The 20,907-nt window shown below is 40.3% G+C and overlaps 1 protein-coding gene across 1 annotated transcript; it reads right to left on the bottom strand.

Annotated features, from left to right (window-relative positions):
• Positions 1–2,247: 2,247 nt before the first annotated feature.
• On the bottom strand, positions 2,248–15,341 carry LOC115130895 (NXPE family member 3-like). The gene is made up of 5 exons (XM_029662468.2): positions 15,057–15,341; positions 12,328–13,100; positions 4,946–5,013; positions 4,273–4,479; positions 2,248–4,010 (listed from the first exon to the last, which is right to left on the bottom strand). Exons 1-5 carry the CDS (start codon positions 15,120–15,122, stop codon positions 3,466–3,468), a joined length of 1,659 nt encoding a protein of 552 aa, XP_029518328.2. The 5' UTR covers positions 15,123–15,341; the 3' UTR covers positions 2,248–3,465.
• Between the last annotated feature and the right edge of the window lie 5,566 nt (positions 15,342–20,907).

Genomic DNA, 20,907 nt, shown 5'->3' with positions numbered 1-20,907 from the left:
GACAGCATCGTGAAGAAGGCGCAGCAGCGCCTCTTCAACCTCAGGAGGCTGAAGAAATTCGGCTTGTCACAAAAAGCACTCACAAACTTCTACAGATGCACAATCGAGAGCATCCTGGCGGGCTGTATCACCGCCTGGTACGGCAACTGCTCCGCCCTCAACCGTAAGGCTCTCCAGAGGGTAGTGAGGTCTGCACAACGCATCACCGGGGGCAAACTACCTGCCCTCCAGGACACCTACACCACCCGATGTTACAGGAAGGCCATAAAGATCATCAAGGACATCAACCACCCGAGCCACTGCCTGTTCACCCCGCTATCATCCAGAAGGCGAGGTCAGTACAGGTGCATCAAAGCTGGGACCGAGAGACTGAAAAACAGCTTCTATCTCAAGGCCATCAGACTGTTAAACAGCCACCACTAACATTGAGTGGCTGCTGCCAACACACTGACACTGACTCAGCTCCAGCCACTTTAATAATGGGAATTGATGGGAAATGATGTAAATATATCACTAGCCACTTTAAACAATGCTACCTTATATAATGTTACTTACCCTACATTATTCATCTCATATGCATACGTATATACTGTACTCTATATCATCGACTGCATCCTTATGTAATACATGTATCACTAGCCACTTTAACTATGCCACTTTGTTTACATACTCATCTCATATGTATATACTGTACTCGATACCATCTACTGTCTCTTGCCTATGCTGCTCTGTACCATCACTCATTCATATATCCTTATGTACATATTCTTTATCCCCTTACACTGTGCATAAGACAGTAGTTTTGGAATTGTTAGTTAGATTACTTGTTGGTTATTACTGCATTGTCGGAACTAGAAGCACAAGCATTTCGCTACACTCGCATTAACATCTGCTAACCATGTGTATGTGACAAATAAAAATTTGATTTGATTTGACTTGCTATTCGGCAGTGTTGGAAAAAGTACCCAATTGTCATACTTGAGTATAGAAAATGACTCAAGTTAAAGTCAGTAAAAAACTACTTGAGTAAAAGTCTGAAAGTGTTTGCTTTTAAATATACTTAAGTATCAAAAGTAAATGTAAGAGTATAAATCATTTCAAAGGAAGGACAAACCTTACAGGTTTGGCATATATATATATATATATATATATATATATATATATTTCAAAATAACTTTTATTAAAAACAAGAACAGTTTCTTGATAACTATAACTACAATAATACCATTGTTTTAGAATTTAAAAAATGACTAAGCTAAGGAACCATGCATGGACAACACAACATGGACTTGGTTGAGTTAAAATAAAGGAAGTTCCTTAGAAGTTTGGCTACAACTATTTTTGATGGTTTTCTTTCTCAGCAGACCACTTCCTCTGTAGGTCAAAGAGAATGTTTATTTCAAGGCCCAATATCTTTGGTACGAAAACTCCAAAAAGCAGTGGTGTAAAGTACTTAAGGAGTAATGCTTTAAAGTACAACTTAATTCATTTTTTGGGGTATCTGTACTTTACAAGTAATATACTTGGCTACTTTTACTTCACTACATTTTTAAAGAAAATTATGTACTTTGTACTCCATACATTTCCCTGACACCCAAAAGTACTCGTTACATTTTGAATGCTTAGCAGGACCGGAAAATTGTCCAATTCACACATATCAAGAGAACATCCCTGGTCATCCTTACTGCCTGAGAGTTGTTTGAGAGTTGGAGCATACCCCTGGCTATCCGTAAATGAATAAAACACTACAAAATCGAAGAGTATAAATCATTTCAAAGCAAAGGAGACAGCCACATTTTCTAGTGTTTTATTTATTTTCGGATAGCCAGGGCTCCAACTCTCAATGTATGGAGTAAAAAGTACATACTTTTCTTTAGGATTGTAGTGAAGTAGCCAAGTATATTACTTGTAAAGTAAAGATACCCCAAAAAATTACTTAAGTTGTACTTTAAAGCATTTCTCCTTAAGTACTTTACACCACTGCTTTTTGGAGTTTTTGTACCAAATATATTGGGCCTTTAAACAAACAATTTCTCTTTGGCCTACAGAGGAAGTGGTCTGCTGAGAAAGATAACGGTCAAAAATGGTTGCAGCCAAACTTCTAAGGAACTTCCTTTATTTTAACTCAACCAAGTCCATGTTGTGTTGTCCATGTGTGGTTGCTTAGAAGAAAAATTATTGACAAAGACAAGCTAAGACATAGAATGTAACAGTTCTCTTTAGGTGAAGGAGAGTCGGACCAAAATGCAGCGTGTAGATTGCGATCCATGTTTAATGAACAAACGTAAAACACAATTCAAAGAACGTAACGAAAACCGAAACAGCCTATACTAGTGTAAACTAACACAGGAACAAGGACACAAAGGACAATCACCCACAAAACCCAACACAAAACAGGCTACCTAAATATGGTTCCCAATCAGAGACAATGACTAACACCTGCCTTTGATTGAGAACCATATCAGGCCAAACATAGAAATAGACAAACCAGACACACAACATAGAATGCCCACCCAGCTCACGTCCTGACCAACACTAAAACAAGGAAAATGCATATGAACGATGGTCAGACCGTGACATAGAAACTGTTCTTGTTTTTAATAAAAGTTATTTCAAAATATATAAGCCAAACCTGTAATGTTTGTCCTTCCTGTTCAATGTTTAAGTTGAGGGACTCTTATTAGAGAATAAGATCTGGTCCCTATTCAACCTGACAAGAGCTTGAGAGGCTCTGCAGAGAAGAATGGGAGAAAATCCCCAAATACAGGTGTGCCAAGCTTGTAGCACCATACCCAAGAATATTTAAGACTAATCAGTGCTAAAGGTGCTTCAACAAAGTACTGAGTAAACAACAAACAATAGATTGTGTCACTTTCTTTTCTATAATCTGTGGATAAAAATAAAAGGTATCCGTGACATCACTGGGTAAGATTAAAAGTAAAACACTTATTTTCAAAACCTGCAACGAGTTTCTTACTGCGAATCTCATGTGTCCTTCTCAATTGCACATAATGTATTTAAAAGTAAATTCACATAATCTGTAGTAAGTGTCAATAATAATCTATCGAATAATATTTAAATGAAAATCTCATTAAGTGTGTAAAATAAAACTAGGAGCACTGGGTATCAGCGCTTCTCTTGAATCGATTCTCTGTGGATATTAATAGTTATGCTATTCTCAGAAATGTGTGAGAAACAGAAATGATAAAGGTTGAGGGGATGTTGGTTGTAAAGAAAACTTTGAGCTCTGTGGTTTGCCATAGTTTTGACAAGTGTTCATATTTAAAGTAGTTTTTATTTTAAAATAAGGCCAGTTAGAAAAGCTTTACATTCATTTTGAATAAGGCAAACAGTTTTTAAAGGAATTATCTTCCAAAAATTAAAATCCCCTTTCCAATATACTGTAGAATCCTTTTGGAGACAGCATTTTGTATACAGTAAGGCACAATGTTATTACAGGCATGACTACAGCATTTTTGACTGTGGACAAACAAAGGACAGGAAGAGATCCACTTCATTTTGGATCACCACAGAGGGCGGGTGAATGTTGTCCGGAGAATAGTGGCAGGAGGTCATCTGCCAAACGTCGATGAGGACCACGGGCAAGTCCCTGAATATTTCCCTGAGTGCCATGTCGAGCTGCCAGGAGAGCCAGTCGCTGCCATACACATCCTTGTAGCCCGTGTTAGCTGACTTGATAACTACCAGAGTAGTGGGAGATCGTCTTAGGAGCGACGCCACAGCCCTACGGATGACGACCAGACGGTGTGCGTACATAGCCAGTGGGTACGTGGTGAAATGAGCCCAGATGGTGAAGACGACTACAGAGTGTGCACCCCCTGCCATACCCTCCACCTCGCTGGCGATGTAGTGAAGGTCAGCCCAGGGGGTCTTGCTTGTCCGTATAGGTATCCCATGGGCCCGCCAGATGATTCGGGTGTTGGACTGGGTGTCGACTGCCTCAAAGGGGCCTGATTTGCTTGATGTGTGAAGGTTCAGGCGTTTCAATGCTGCAGAAGGATCATAAGTTTAATGCAAATATATTAATTCAGACAAACAATGTGCTGGGATATGCATTAAAGAAAGAAGTTATAAAAGTTTTTATTACACTTTTGCCGTATACCATGACTTACATGGGTGTCTTTGCATTCAACAATACCAGTTGCATAATTGCCTGGCCAAAGCTTTATTAACCCATGTAAACCCATTTGAACACATGGACTTGACTACAAACATATTAACATAATAAACTGATTACAAACTATATCATACTTGGCACAGTTTCCTCCAGGTAGTCGAACCACTGACGGAGAGTGGAGTCACCCATCATAAGGATCTGTTTGTCCTTCAGGCAACCAGATATCAGTTTAGCTGAGGGAAAGGATTTTGAGTCACACACCAGGGACGTCCAGTGATCCTGGAGGTAGAATCCAGCTGGTACTGAGGTGTGCAAACCAGGACGGCATTTTGTTTGTGATCCTAGAGAGAGAAGAAAATACTTTCAGGCCTATGTTAGAACAACATGGGGTTAATAGATAACAGTGGGTTAATAATTAATCATATGCGTTAGGCTAAAATATGTGATTAATTTTGAATGTTTTTATATATCCTCATTTTGACATTCCTTGTGATGATCCCACAACTAATCATGTGATTAATTTAAATGTTTTTAATATCATCTATGAATATAAGTTATTCAAATGAGAGATTAAACAAGTAATGTAACGTCGTCAAAACAAATTGTACTGGCAAAGGACTTGCATCACCTTGAAGCAACCATTGTGGTTAGGTCTTCATATTTTTTTTCTGAAAGTTAAAGCTGTGAGAAACACATACGGATGTCTCTGCAAAAGTCTTGTGAGTTGCAGTTAATTAGCTAGGCCTATGTCAGACTTGGCTGTTGGTTCATAAGTTTAGCAAAGGAAAGTAGTTTGGAACAACTTACGGATTTCAGTGTCCTGTTGCTGGACATCGATAGTTGAATCGTCACCTGGTACAATAATGTTTGTGGAACTGCAGAGAAGGAAGTTTACAATCATTTCAAACGTTGTTAACAAGTAACCAAAAGTGTTTTGCGTTTTTGTTCTTAGTACTGTTTACTACATGGCTGCTGTGCCATATGTGTGCGATATGTTTCAACATCTTTGCTGCAAGAAACTTTTCATGTTTCACACCAGGGCCTCTTCCAAATAAAAGAGTTCTACATGCAATACTCAACCTGAGACAGCCATCAATACTACACACCGAATTACAGAACAATTCAATAGTCATGATGTTTAAGTTCAATGTACTCTCACCTAAAGTCCTCTCTATCATCAGTAATGGTTCAATTAATATATATATATATAATAATGGTTTCAATCACTAACGATTAGCATGAGATTGTAAGTAACAAGAATATTTCCCAGGACATAGACATATCTGATATTGGCAGAAAGCTTAAATGATTGTTAATCTAACTGCACTGTCCAATTTATAGTAGCTATTACAGTGAAAGAATACCATGCTATTGTTTGCAGAGAGTGCAGTTAGGAACTTAAAAAGTTATTAATAAACCAATTAGGCACATCTGGGCAGTATTGGTACCCCATTTTGAACATAAATGCAATGGTTCATTGGATCAGTCTAAAACTTTGCACATACACTGCTGCCATCTTCTCTTGCATTTCAAAGATGGTAAAAAAAAAAGCGCATGGTCTTTTCTTTGTATTATCTTTTACCGAATCTAATGTGTTATATTCTCTTACATTCATTTCACATTTCCACAAATTTCAAAATGTTTCCTTTCAAATGGTGTCAATAATATGCATATCCTTGCTGCAGGTCCTGAGCTACAAGGCAGTTAGATTTGGGTATGTCATTTTAGGCGAAAATTGGGGGGAAAAAGGGTCCGATCCTTAAGAGGTTTTTAAGCAAAGGGCCTTGGTAACTACATTCCATTCACCTCATATCAGTCCACATACAGTAATACATTACCGTTCAAAAGTTAGGGGTCACTTAGAAATTTCCTTGTTTTTGAAAGAAGTGCACATTGTTTGTCCATTAAAATAACATCAAATTGATCAGAAATACAGTGTAGACATTGTTAATGTTGTAAAGGACTATTGTAGCTGGAAACAGCTGATTTTTTTATGGAATATCTACATAGGTGTACAGAGGCCTATTATCAGCAACCATCACTCCTGTGTTCCAATGGCACGCTGTGTTAGCTAATCCATGTTTATCATTTTAAAAGGCTAATTGATCATTAGAAAACCCTTTTGCAATTATGTTAGCACAGCTGAAAACTGTTGTGCTGATTAAATAAGTAATAAAACTGGCCTTCTTTAAAGAACTTGAGTATCTGGAGCATCAGCATGTGTGTTTGATTACAGGCTCTAAATGGCCAGAAACAAAGAACTTTCTTCTGAAACTCGTCAGTCTATTCTTGTTCAGAGAAATTAAGGCTATTCCATGCGAGAAATTGCCAAGAAACTGAAGATCTCATACAACGCTGTGTACTACTCCCTTCACAGAACAGCACTAACTGGCTCTAACCAGAATATAAAGAAGAGTGGGAGGCCCCGATGCGCAATTGAGCAAGAGGACAAGTACATTAGTGTCTAGTTTGAGAAACAGACGCCTCGCAAGTCCTCAACTGGCAGCTTCATTAAATAGTACCTGCAAAACACCAGTCTCACGGTCAACAGTGAAGAGGCGACTCCGGGATGCTGGCCTTCTAGGCAGATTTGCAAAGGTTTTCGGATCACAAAGAAGAACATCCGTGAGACGCAGAACAAATGAAAAGATGCTGGAGGAGTGCTTGACGCCATCTGGACACCTAAGGCCAGCTAATTGTTTTTGGTCCGGGATGTGCATTGCACAAAACTAAGCTTGGAGTGAAGGCTATATTTTGCCCTCTACGCGTAGACCCACTAATCTACCAGCTCAGTTTGTGGTTAACATAATTATTATATGGATTGTATTGCGTATAATTGCATATAAACCCTGTGAGTTGTAGAAATTTGTACATACATTGCCTTTAGAAAGAATTCACACTCTGACCTTTCCATATTTTGTTTTATTGCTTGAATTTATAATGTATTCAATTCAGATTTTGTCGTCACTGGCCTACACACTATTCCCCATAATATCAAAGTGAAATCATGTTTTTCAAATTAACTAAGTATTCAGCCCCTTTGTGTTGGCCCTCGCTACATATTCGTCGCCAGACCCACTGGCTCCAGGTCATCTACAAGTCCATGCTAGGTAAAGCTCCGCCTTATCTCAGTTCACTGGTCACGATGGCAACACCCACCCGTAGCACACGCTCCAGCAGGTGTATCTCACTGATCATCCCTAAAGCCAACACCTCATTTGGCCGCCTTTCGTTCCAGTTCTCTGCTGCCTGTGACTGGAACGAATTGCAAAAATCGCTGAAGTTGGAGACTTCTATCTCCCTCACCAACTTAAAACATCTGCTATCTGAGCAGCTAACCGATCGCTGCAGCTGTACATAGTCTATCGGTAAATAGCCCACCCATTTTTACCTACCTCATCCCCATACTGTTTTTATTTATTTACTTTTCTGCTTTTTTGCACACCAATATCTCTACCTGTACATGACAATCTGATCATTTATCACTCCAGTGTTAATCTGCAAAATTGTAATTATTCGCCTACCTCCTCATGCCTTTTGCACACAATGTATATAGACTCTTTTTTTTCTACTGTGTTATCGACTTGTTAATTGTTTACTCCATGTGTAACTCTGTGTTGTCTGTTCACGCTGCTATGCTTTATCTTGGACAGGTCGCAGTTGCAAATGAGAACTTGTTCTCAACTAGCCTACCTGGTTAAATAAAGGTGAAATAAAAATAAATAAAAAATAAGTTCAGGAGCAAAAATCCACTTAACAAGTCACATAATAAGTTGCATGGACTCACTCTGGGTGCAATAATAGTGTTTAACATGATTTTTGAATGACTACCTCATCTCTGTACCCCACACACAAATATCTTTAAGGTCCCTCTGTCGAGCAGTGAATTTCAAACAGAGATTCAACCACAAAGACCAGGGAGGTTTTTCCAATGCCTCTTAAAGTAGGGCACCTAATGGCAGATGGGTAATATAAAAATGCATGGTCCATGGTGAAGTTAATAATTACACTTTGGATGGTGTATCAATACACCCAGTCATTACAAAGATACAGTTGTCCTTCATGCCAAAACAGTTAGAGTTTAATGGCTGTGATAGGACAAAATCAACAACATTGTAGTTGCTCCACAATACCAACCTAATTGACAGAGTGAAAATAAGGAAGCATGTACATTATTAAATATTCCCAAACATTCATCCTGTTTGCAACAAGGCACTAAAGTAATACTGCAAAGCAATTACATTTTTGTCCTGAATACAAAGTGTTATGTATAGGTAAAATCCCAAACATTACTGAGTACCACTCTCCATATTTTCAAACATAGCGGTGGCTGCATCATGTTATGGGTATGCTTGTAATCATTAAGCCCTGGGGAGCAGTGGTGAAAAAAGTACCTAAATGTCATACTTGAGTAAAAGTAAAGATGCCTTAATAGAAGTAAAAGTCAAATTCAACCAGTAAAACACTAATTGATCAAGAGTCTAAAAGTTGTTTTAAATATACTTAAATATCAAAAGTAAGTGTAATTGCTCAAATATATTTAAGTATCAAAAGGTAAAGTATAAATCATTTAAATTAACTTATATTAAGCAAACCAGACGACACCGTTTTCTTGTTTAAAAAAAATGTACGGATAGCCAGGGGCACACTCCAACACTCAGATATAATTTACAAATGAAGCATTTGTGTTTAGTGAGTCCACCAGATCAGAGGCAATAGGGATGACCAGGGATGTTCTCTTGAGAAGTGCATGAATTGGACCATGTTCCTGTCCTGCTAAGGAGTACTTTTGGGTGTCAGGGAAAATGTATGGAGTAAAAAGCACATTATTTTCTTCAGGAATGTCAAAAACATATGGATCTGAGCACAATAAAAATCCTAGAGGTAAACCTGGTTCAGTTTGCTTTCCAACAGACACTGGGAAATTCACCTTTCAGCAGGACAATAACCTAAATAACAAGGCCAAATATATACTGGAGTTGCTTACCAAGAAGACAGTGAATGTTCCTGAGTGGCCGAGTTACAGTTTTGACTTAAATCTGCTTGAAAATCTATGGCAAGACTTTTAAAGGGTTATCTAGCAATGATAAACAACCAATTTGACAGAGCTTGAAGAATTCTGAAAAGAATAATGGGCAAATGTTGCACAATTCAGGTGTGGAAAGCTTACCCAGAACGGGTGTGAATCTTACATAAATTACATTTCATGTTTTCACTTTGTCATTATGGGGTGTTGTGTGTAGACGGGTCAGAAAACAAATCCAATTCGAATTTAGGCTGTAACAAAAAAAAATGGAATAAGTCAAGGGGTATGAATATTTTCTGAAGACACTGTATCTACCTCTTTAGAAGGGTCGTCTCCACCTTGGAGAGTACTGCCTGGTAACCGCCCATGCTGTGGTAGGTCAAAGCATGGCAAGGCAGGGAAGATGGCCGACGACAGAACCACGTCTCCCCAGTGACTGGCTCTCTGTACTCACAGCAACACTGTGCTTCATTCCCCACCAGCCTAGGACTTCTCTGGGCATTGCACATCACCGTTTCCTGCTTTCCACCCTGTGCTTCCTTCCTTAGTGGGACCACTCCTTAATACCAGAAGAAGGCCTCTAAAAATAATAAACGTCATTCACTTTAAACAGGAAATCCCCTATTGTTGACTCTTTCCAGTTTGGCCTTGCCCTAGGGACCCTCACAGCCCAGCAAACCTTACTGCTTTACATCAGCTGATAATCCAATGTTGAATAAATAACAAGTGTTTTGTCTGTCACACCATACATGTTTCCCCCCCGTATCTTCGAAATGAAAAACCAATAATGTTCTCTTTGTATGCATAGTTTAGTTATTCTTCATCATGCAATACAATATTTTGTTTGGGTTTATCATAAACCTCTGTAGTTTTGTCATACTGTTCTAATTTAGCGGGATTAATCCAAACTAGCTGCACCCTGCCCTTATGCGCGATAAATCATCTGCAATAATATATTTGATTCAATGCAACTTCATCTTTGAGGACTGACAGTGAAGAACCCACCACAGAATCTTCGCCTCAATAACCCCACTGCAAATATATATTTTAATGTTTATTCTCTTTGGCTTTTTGGTCTGCATGTGCCTCAACTCTGCATGGTCTCAACTCTGTCCCAAATTTCCTTTGGTATCATGGCTTGTGTTCCATGTTATCCAATAGGATATCTAAGGCCAGCTAATTGTTTTTGGTCCTGGATGTGCATTGCACAAAACTAAACTTGGAGTGAAGGCTATATTTTGCACTCGATGTGTAGATCAACTAATCTACCAGCTCAGTTTGTGGTTAACATAATTATTATATGGATTGTATTGCGTATAATTGCATATAAATCCTGTGAGTTGTAGAAATTTGTACATACATTGCCTTTAGAAAGAATTCACACTCTGACCTTTCCACATTTGGTTTTACAGCTTGAATTTATAATGTATTAAATTCAAATTTTGTCATCACTGGCCTACACACTATTCCCCGTAATATCAAAGTGAAATCATGTTTTTCAAATTAATTAAGTATTCAGCCCCAAGTCTTAAGTTCAGGAGCCAAAATCCACTTAACAAGTCACATAATAAGTTGCATGGACTCACTCTGTATGCAATAATAGTGTTTAACATGATTTTTGAATGACTACCTCATCTCTGTACCCCACATACAAATATCTTTAAGGTTCCTCTGTCGAGCAGTGAATTTCAAACACAGATTCAACCACAAAGACCAGGGAGGTTTTTCCAATGCCTCTTAAAGTAGGGCACCTAATGGCAGATGGGTAATATAAAAATGCATGGTCCACGGTGAAGTTAATAATTACACTTTGGATGGTGTATCAATACACCCAGTCATTACAAAGATACAGTTGTCCTTCATGCCAATGTTGACTTTAAAACAGTTAGAGTTTAATGGCTGTGATAGGACAAAACTGAAGATGGATCAACAACATTGTAGTTGCTCCACAATAGTAACCTAATTGACAGAGTGAAAATAAGGAAGCCTGTACATGATTAAATATTCAAAAACATTCATCCTGTTTGCAACAAGGCACTAAAGTAATACTGCAAAGCAATTATATTTTTGTCCTGAATACAAAGTGTTATGTATAGGTAAAATCCCAAACATTACTGAGTACCACTCTCCATATTTTCAAACATAGCGGTGGCTGCATCATGTTATGGGTATGCTTGTAATCATTAAGCCCTGGGGAGCAGTGGTGAAAAAAGTACCTAAATGTCACACTTGAGTAAAAGTAAAGATGCCTTAATAGAAAATGACTCAAGTAAAAGTACAATTCAACAAGTAAAACACTAATTGATTATAAGTCTAAAAGTTTTGTTTTAAATATACTTAAATATCAAAAGTAAGTGTAATTGCTCAAATATATTTAAGTATCAAAAGTTAAAGTATAAATCATTTAAATTAACTTATATTAAGCAAACCAGACGACACCGTTTTCTTGTACGGATAGCCAGGGGCACACTCCAACACTCAGATATAATTTACATATGAAGCATTTGTGTTTAGTGAGTCCACCAGATCAGAGGCAATAGGGATGACCAGGGATGTTCTCTTGAGAAGTGCATGAATTGGACCATGTTCCTGTCCTGCTAAGGAGTACTTTTGGGTGTCAGGGAAAATGTATGGAGTAAAAAGCACATTATTTTCTTCAGGAATGTCAAAAACATATGGATCTGAGCACAATAAAAATCCTAGAGGTAAACCTGGTTCAGTTTGCTTTCCAACAGACACTGGGAAATTCAACTTTCAGCAGGACAATAACCTAAATAACAAGGCCAAATATATACTGGAGTTGCTTACCAAGAAGACAGTGAATGTTCCTGAGTGGCCGAGTTACAGTTTTGACTTAAATCTGCTTGAAAATCTATGGCAAGACTTTTAAAGGGTTATCTAGCAATGATAAACAACCAATTTGACAGAGCTTGAAGAATTCTGAAAAGAATAATGGGCAAATGTTGCACAATTCAGGTGTGGAAAGCTTACCCAGAACGGGTGTGAATCTTACATAAATTACATTTCATGTTTTCACTTTGTCATTATGGGGTGTTGTGTGTAGACGGGTCAGAAAACAAATCCATTTCGAATTTAGGCTGTAACAAAAAAAAAATGGAATAAGTCAAGGGGTATGAATATTTTCTGAAGACACTGTATCTACCTCTTTAGAAGGGTCGTCTCCACCTTGGAGAGTACTGCCTGGTAACCGCCCATGCTGTGGTAGGTCAAAGCATGGCAAGGCAGGGAAGATGGCCGACGACAGAACCACGTCTCCCCAGTGACTGGCTCTCTGTACTCACAGCAACACTGTGACTCGTTCCCCACCAGCCTAGGACTTCTCTGGGCATTGCACATCACTGTTTCCTGCTTGCCACCCTCCTCAAAGTAGCCATGGAAGTAGACCTTATCTGGGTCCTGTTCCCTTTGCCTACACAGTACCTGCACGGCCTCGCTAGAGTGCACTAGGCGGATGGACACCTTGGCAGGTCCGGGCCAAAGCAGGGCCAGACGGGCAGTGTAGGTGCCATTAAAGTGGTCTGTAACAGCTCCATAAGTACTGGCCTTAAGTTCTGAGTTAAACAACTTGGCCTGAAAAAAGTCCCCTCCATAGGTTTTGATCCGCTTTTTAGTATCTCTAGCTATCAAAATCACATCTATAAACCCTCCAACTGTGTGGTTTGAATTGGGGTTGACAACAGAGAATGAGCACTTAGTGGGGTTTGTGGCCTCATCTGTGGATAAGAGGACAACAGGCGGTAGTGACCATTGTAGCTCTGTGAGCAGAGATTCCCATTCCTCTTTACTTATTAAGGAGTCATTGGTTGGTGTAAATGTCCTTTTGGTGATTCCACTATGACTTGTGAAGCTAGTGTGGTTGTATTTGAGATGATTGGATGGTGACACATTCAGTAGGCACTGGTTGAATTGACATACCTACAGTGAGACAAAGAGACAATCTGTTTATCACCAAAGAAAATATTGACCTAAACATTATGTTGACTAAAGCCTAGAGGCACATAGAAAGTGTACCTTAATACCCCTTGAGCTTAGTATAGCTGTCTTACCCCATCAAAACCCCTAACACAGTGCATTCGGAAAGTATTCAGACGTCTGGACCTTTTCCACATTTTGAGCCTTCTAAAATTGATTAAATTGTTATATTCCCTCAATCTACACACACAGTACCCCATATTGACAAAGCAAAAACAGGTTTAGAGATTTTAGCAAATGTATTAAAATTAAAAACTGAAATATACATAATACGTTTTAAGTTCATAAGTTTTCAGACACTTTATACTCAGTACTTTTGATGGAGCACCTTTGGCAGGGATTACAGCCTCAAGTCTTCTTGGGTATGACGCTAGAAGCTTGGCACACCTGTATTTGGGGAGTTTATCCCATTCTTCTCTGCAGATTCTCTCAAGCTCTGTCAGGTTGTATGGGGAGCGTTGCTGCACAGATATTTTCAGGTCTCTCCAGAGATGTTCAATTGGGTTCAAGTCCAGGCTCTGGCTCCTCAAGGACACTCAGAGACTTGTCCCAAAGCCACTCCTGTGTTGTCTTGGCTGTGTGCTTAGGGTCATTGTCCAGTTGGAAGGTGAACCTCCACCCCAGTCTGAGGTCCTGAGCGCTCTAGAGCAGGTTTTCATCAAGGATCTCTTTACTTTGCTCCGTTCATCTTTCCCTCAATACTGACTAGTCTCCCAGTCCCTGCAGCTGAAAAACATCTCCACACCACGACGCTGCCACCACGCTTTAATTGAACCTTTATTTAGCTAGGAAAGTCAGTTAAGAACAAATTATTTTTTACAATGATGGCCGACCGGGGAATAGTGGGTTAACTGCCTTGTTGAGGGGCAGAATGACCTATTTTTACCTTGTCAGCTCGGGGATTCAATCCAGAAACCTTTCGGTTACAGGCCCAACAGGCTACCTGTAACCACTAGGCTACCTGCCACCTTAGGGATGGTGCCAAGTTTCCTCCAGACTTGGCATTGCTTGGCATTAAGGCCAAAGAGTTCAAAGAGTTCAATCTTGATTTCATCAGACCAGAGAATCTGTTTCTCCTGGTCGGAGAGTCTTTAGGTGCCTTATGGTCAACTCCAAATGGGCTGTCATGCCTTTTATTGAGGAGTGGCTTCCATCTGGCCAAATTATCATAAGGGCCCGAATGGTGGTGTGCTGCAAAACTGGAGCTCTGTCAGAGTGACCATCGGGTTCTTGGTCACCTCCCTGACCAAGGTTCATCTCCCCCGATTGCTCAGTTTGGCCGGGCTGACAGCTCTAGGAAGAGTCTTGATGGTTCCAAACTTCTTCCATTTAAGAATGAAGGAGGCCACTGTGTTCTTGAGGACCTTCAATGCTGCAGATATTTTTTTGTAAGCTTCCCCAGATCTTTGCCTCAATTACAATCCTGTCTCGGAGCTCTACGGACAATTCCTTCAACCTCATGGCTGGGTTTTTGCTCTGACAGACTGTCAACTGTGGGACCTTATATAGACAGGTGTGTGCCTTTCTAAATCATGTCCAATCAATTGAATTTACCACAGGTGGACTCCAATCAAGTTGAAGAAACATCTCAAGGGTGATCGACGGAAACAGGATACACCCAAGCTCAATTTCGAGTCTCATAGGAAAGGGTCTGAATACTTAAGGTGTTTCTGTGATTTATTTTTTATCAATTTTCTAAAATGTTACGAGGCATTATGTGTAGATTGATGAGGATTTTCTTTATTTAATCAATTTTAGAATAAGGCTGTAACATAAAATGTGAAAAAAGGGGCAGGATATGAATGCACTGTATAATATTGTATCAATAATGCTGTCGTAAACAATGTATAGCTTCAAAATGACTAAAACATAATAAATGTTTAAAATTTTAGAACTTACAAATAATACATAAATGCAGATCAATAGTATCAAAGCCAATATCAGTAGCTGAAGCACTCTTCCCATCCTCCATATATCTGTTGGTAAATTAAAGAGAATGTCAAAGTGAACTTGAGTACAGTAATAATAAACCGTCACAATTATATAAATATGAATGAAAATGTGTAAATTAATAGAATGACCTATAATGTAGGTCTGGTTTATTTTCAGAGGGGAAGCTGCATTTATCAAGTTCTCAGCAGGATTGATTGGGCAAATAAACAATATGCTTTGCTTCCTACTCGGACTCTGGAGAGAACTTCACTGCTAGAGAGAAACACATGAGGATGGTGGACGCTAAAGTTAGCCATCTAGCTGACTGCATGTATTGTTTTGTCAACTTGCTGCTTGTCTGGTCACACTTTCAGTTCTGTTTGGTAAAGCCTACCACTCTTGTCCGTGATGAAAATAGAGAGCTGCTAATTCAACAGTTGTTGCTAGCCTGCATGAAGCTATATACTGCAGCTCGTGCTCGCACTGGAGGAGACGCAGATGGGCACAGTCTGGAGGCTCGATAGAGAGCTATAGTAATGGCATCTTTTTGTTGGCACTAACTCCGCCATAGCTCGTTGGCCAAAGCCAATTGGGAAATGAATTGTTTGGATGGTAAACACAGATTTAGGAGATCATCAGCTAACGTAAGTTTTTGCAAATCTTGACGCATTTATGTAATCCAAAAATCACTTAAAGCAGAAAGGTTTCATAATTCATAAAGGTCATGTTAACTGACTGATATTATTGTTGTTCATTTTCTCAAAATATAAAGGCAAAACCTAGATTTGAGCCAATATCATAATAGCTGAAACTTTAATTACTACAACCTTGTGAAAGTGACAAAGTGGGCCTCCCGAGTGGTGCAGCGGTACTTAGTCACTGCATCGCAGTGCTTGAGGCATCACTACATACCCGGGTTCGATTCCAGGCTGTGTCACAGCCAGCCGTGACCGTGAGACCCAACGAGGTTTGGCTCGCTGTATTTGTTTTGTAACAGAGGGGGTTAATATAAGCCTTGCTGTCTGGCTGTCAGACCTCATCAACATCATTATGGATATATCCAAGTAAATACCAATAGAACAAAGCTCAAACAAACAGAAATGCAGCTAGTGTGTCATCCCAGGTGCAATGTTTGACATGACTGTGGTAGCTGAAGTTTGCTAGCTAGCAAGTGACAAGAACATTAGCAAAGATATTGGCAACTAACCCAAGATATCTCAACAGTGTCATATCCAATGAGAGCAAAAGAAGCATAGTGTGCAGAACAAGCAAGGAGGTGGGCAGAGCCAAGCAAGAGAGCGAGATCCTATTGGCACTTTTTAGCATGTATTTGCAAATTTCCATCAGGGAACGCCTTCACTGTGAAGTGCACGAGTGCAATAAATACATTCGCCCATGTACTTCTTTTAAACAACAAAAAAGTCCACAAAACTTAGTTCACACTGTTCGTAACAGAAAAGAAAACTAAATTGAGATATAATGTGTAGAACGTTGGCCAAGTTTCATCTACCTCCACCTTCTCCCTCTTCCCGCCGCTGGACTTCCTCTCATTACCCTATTTGGTGGTGAGTTCTAAAGGGACATTTCTGATTTATACATCCTGTGAGATATCGGGCACCTAGCAAAGACTTATAGATGACCTGGAGCCAGTGGGTTTAACGACGAATATGAAGCGAGGGTCAGCCAACGAGAGCATACGGGTCGCAGTGGTGGGTAGTATATGGGGATTTGGTGACAAAACGGATGGCACTGGGATAGACTGCATCCAATTTGCTGAGTAGAGTGTTGGAGACTATTTTGTAAATGACATCGCCAAAGTCAAGGATCGGTAGGATAGTCAGTTTCACGAGGGTATGTTTGGCAGCATGAGTGAAGGTTGCTTTGTTGCGAAATAGGAAACCGATTCTAGATTTCATTTTGGAATGGAGATGTTTAATGTGAGGCTGTAAGGAGAGTTTACAGTCTAACCAGACACCTAGATACTTGTATTTGTCCACATATTCTAAGTCAGAACCACCAGTAATGATGCTGGACGGGCGGGTGGGCAGCGATTGGTTTAGGTGCATGCATTTAGTTTTACTTGCATTTAAGAGCAGTTGGAGGCCACAGGAGAGTCGTATGGCATTGAAGCTTGTCTCGAGGATAGTTAAGAGTGTCCAAAGAATGGCCAGAAGTATACAGAATGGTGTTTTCTGCTTAGAGGTGGATCAGAGAGTCACCAGCAGCAAGAGCGACATCATTGATGTAATTTCTTTGACATCATTTTTGACGTAATTTCCGGTCACAACTTGCAGACTTGTTTTCGAGTTGCTGTGCGTTTTGTTGCCAACCTATTTTGCTACCTGACAACTTTACGGTTTTTACTTTTTAATTACCGGACGCTTTATCTGGACACGATTCGTCAGGACCTCCAACAGCCGAAGCTAAGTAGTAACATTAACATGATGCCTTCTAATTGCAGTCGCTGTACTCGCCTTACGGCGAGGATAGCTGTGCTACAAGCCCAGCTTCAGACGCAATCGTTAGGCAAGGGTAATTTCAGTGTAGGAAAGGATGAAACAGCGTCTGTGCCACCAGTAAGTACAGATAGTAGTATAAATCCCCTGGCACAGTCCCCGCAGCCGGACAACTTTCTCACGGTTTCTGGAAGGAAATGCTGTAGGAACGCTCAACCGGTGTCGCTCATTCAGCCGACAGAAACTTTCAACCGGTTTTCCCCATTAAGCAGCGAGTCGGAGTCAGAGGCTGAGTCTTCTCTGGTCTCTACTCCTGTCGTTACGGGGTCTGAGACGCCGAAGCTTCCCACCATTAGCTCTGACAAATTGAAAACTCTAGTCATTGGCGACTCCATTACCCGCAGTATTAGACTTAAAACGAATCATCCAGCGATCATACACTGTTTACCAGGGGGCAGGGCTACCGACGTTAAGGCTAATCTGAAGATGGTGCTGGCTAAAGCTAAAACTGGCGAGTGTAGAGAGTATAGAGATATTGTTATCCACGTCGGCACCAACGATGTTAGGATGAAACAGTCAGAGATCACCAAGCGCAACATAGCTTCTGCGTGTAAATCAGCTAGAAAGATGTGTCGGCATCGAGTAATTGTCTCTGGCCCCCTCCCAGTTAGGGGGAGTGATGAGCTCTACAGCAGAGTCTCACAACTCAATCGCTGGTTGAAAACTGTTTTCTGCCCCTCCTAAAAGATAGAATTTGTAGATAATTTCTGATAGATAATGTCTCTTTCTGGGACTCACCCACAAACAGGACCAAGCCTGACCTGCTGAGGAGTGACGGACTCCATCCTAGCTGGAGGGGTGCTCTCATCTTATCTACCAACATAGACAGGGCTCTAACTCCTCTAGCTCCACAATGAAATAGGGTGCAGGCCAGGCAGCAGGCTGTTAGCCAGCCTGCCAGCATAGTGGAGTCTGCCACTAGCACAGTCAGTGTAGTCAGCTCAGCTATCACCATTGAGACCGTGTCTGTGCCTCGACCTAGGTTGGGCAAAACTAAACATGGCGGTGTTCGCCTTAGCAATCTCACTAGGATAAAGACCACCTCCATTCCTGTCATTATTGAAAGAGATCATGATACCTCACATCTCAAAATAGGGCTACTTAATGTTAGATCCCTTACTTCAAAGGCAATTGTAGTCAACGAACTAAGCCTCACCTCCTGGCTACACTAGTGACCATATCCCCCGTGCATCCCGCAAAGGCGGAGGTGTTGCTAACATTTACGATAGCAAATTTCAATTTACAAAAAAAAAAAAGACGTTTTCGTCTTTTGAGCTTCTAGTCATGAAATCTATGCAGCCTACTCAATCACTTTTTATAGCTACTGTTTACAGGCCTCCTGGGCCATATACAGCGTTCCTCACTGAGTTCCCTGAATTCCTATCGGACCTTGTAGTCATAGCAGATAATATTCTAATCTTTGGTGACTTTAATATTCACCTGGAAAAGTCCACAGACCCACTCCAAAAGGCTTTCGGAGCCATCATCGACTCAGTGGGTTTTGTCCAACATGTCTCTGGACCCACTCACTGTCACAGTCATACGCTGGACCTAGTTTTGTCCCATGGAATAAATGTTGTGGATCTTAATGTTTTTCCTCATAATCCTGGACTATCGGACCACTATTTTATTACGTTTGCAATTGCAACAAATAATCTGCTCAGACCCCAACCAAGGAACATCAAAAGCCGTGCTATAAATTCACAGACAACACAAAGATTCCTTGATGTCCTTCCAGATTCCCTCTATCTACCCAAGGACGCCAGAGGACAAAAATCAGTTAACCACCTAACTGAGGAACTCAATTTAACCTTGCGCAATAACCTAGATGCAGTTGCACCCCTAAAAACATTTCTCATAAGAAACTAGCTCCCTGGTACACAGAAAATACCCGAGCTCTGAAGCAAGCTTCCAGAAAATTGGAACGGAAATGGCGCCACACCAAACTGGAAGTCTTCCGACTAGCTTGGAAAGACAGTACCGTGCAGTACCGAAGAGCCCTTACTGCTGCTCGATCATCCTATTTTTCTAACTTAATTGAGGAAAATAAGAACAATCCGAAATTCCTTTTTGGTACTGTCGCAAAGCTAACTAAAAAGCAGCATTCCCCAAGAGAGGATGACTTTCACTTTAGCAGTGATAAATTCATGAACTTCTTTGAGGAAAATATTATGATTATTAGAAAGCAAATTACGGACTCCTCTTTAAATCTGTGTATTCCTTCAAAGCTCAGTTGTCCTGAGTCTGCACAACTCTCCCAGGACCTAGGATCAAGAGAGACGCTCAAGTGTTTTAGTACTATATCTCTTGACACAATGATGAAAATAATCATGGCCTCTAAACCTTCAAGCTGCATACTGGACCCTATTCCAACTAAACTACTGAAAGAGCTGCTTCCTGTCCTTGGCCCTCCTATGTTGAACATAATAAACGGCTCTCTATCCACCGGATGTGTACCAAACTCACTAAAAGTGGCAGTAATAAAGCCTCTCTTGAAAAAGCCAAACCTTGACCCAGAAAATATAAAAAACTATCGGCCTATATCGAATCTTCCATTCCTCTCAAAACTTTTAGAAAAGGCTGTTGCGCAGCAACTTACTGCCTTCCTGAAGACAAACAATGTATACGAAATGCTTCAGTCTGGTTTTAGACCCCATCATAGCACTGAGACGGCACTTGTGAAGGTGGTAAATGACATTTTAATGGCATCGGACCGAGGCTCTGCATCTGTCCTCATGCTCCTAGACCTTAGTGTTGCTTTTGATACCATCGATCACCACATTCTTTTGGAGAGATTGGAAACCAAATTGGTCTACATGGACAAGTTCTGGCCTGGTTTAGATCTTATCTGTCGGAAAGATATCAGTTTGTCTCTGTGAATGGTTTGTCCTCTGACAAAACAACTGTAAATTTCGGTGTTCCTCAAGGTTCCGTTTTATGACCACTATTGTTTTCACTATATATTTTACCTCTTGGGGATGTTATTCGAAAACATAATGTTAACTTTCACTACTATGCGGATGACACACAGCTGTACATTTCAAAGAAACATGGTGAAGCCCCAAAATTGCCCTTGCTAGAAGCATGCATTTCAGACATAAGGAAGTGGATGGCTGCAAACTTTCTACTTTTAAACTCGGACAAAACAGAGATGCTTGTTCTAGGTCCCAAGAAACAAAGTGATCTTCTGTTGAATCTGACAATTAATCTTAATGGTTGTACAGTCATCTCAAATAAAACTGTGAAGGACCTCGGCGTTACTCTGGACCTTGATCTCTCTTTTGAAGAACATATCAAGACCA

This window comes from Oncorhynchus nerka, linkage group LG6 (genome assembly GCF_034236695.1).
Source record: "Oncorhynchus nerka isolate Pitt River linkage group LG6, Oner_Uvic_2.0, whole genome shotgun sequence".
Taxonomy (NCBI): domain Eukaryota; kingdom Metazoa; phylum Chordata; class Actinopteri; order Salmoniformes; family Salmonidae; genus Oncorhynchus; species Oncorhynchus nerka.
The sequence above is the reverse complement of the archived record's forward strand: the minus strand, read 5'-3'. Positions and strand labels throughout refer to the sequence as shown.

What these genes read in the sequence shown, in the direction of transcription:
- LOC115130895 (XM_029662468.2), bottom strand. Translation starts at nt 15,122, where the DNA reads ATGGGAAGAGTGCTTCAGCTACTGATATTGGCTTTGATACTATTGATC. An exon ending in TCTGCATTTATGTATTATTT is followed by an intron (nt 13,101 to 15,056) that starts GTAAGTTCTAAA and finishes GTCTCACTGTAG; the next exon opens with GTATGTCAATTCAACCAGTG. An exon ending in CCTGGAGGAAACTGTGCCAA is followed by an intron (nt 4,011 to 4,272) that starts GTATGATATAGT and finishes ATCCTTCTGCAG; the next exon opens with CATTGAAACGCCTGAACCTT.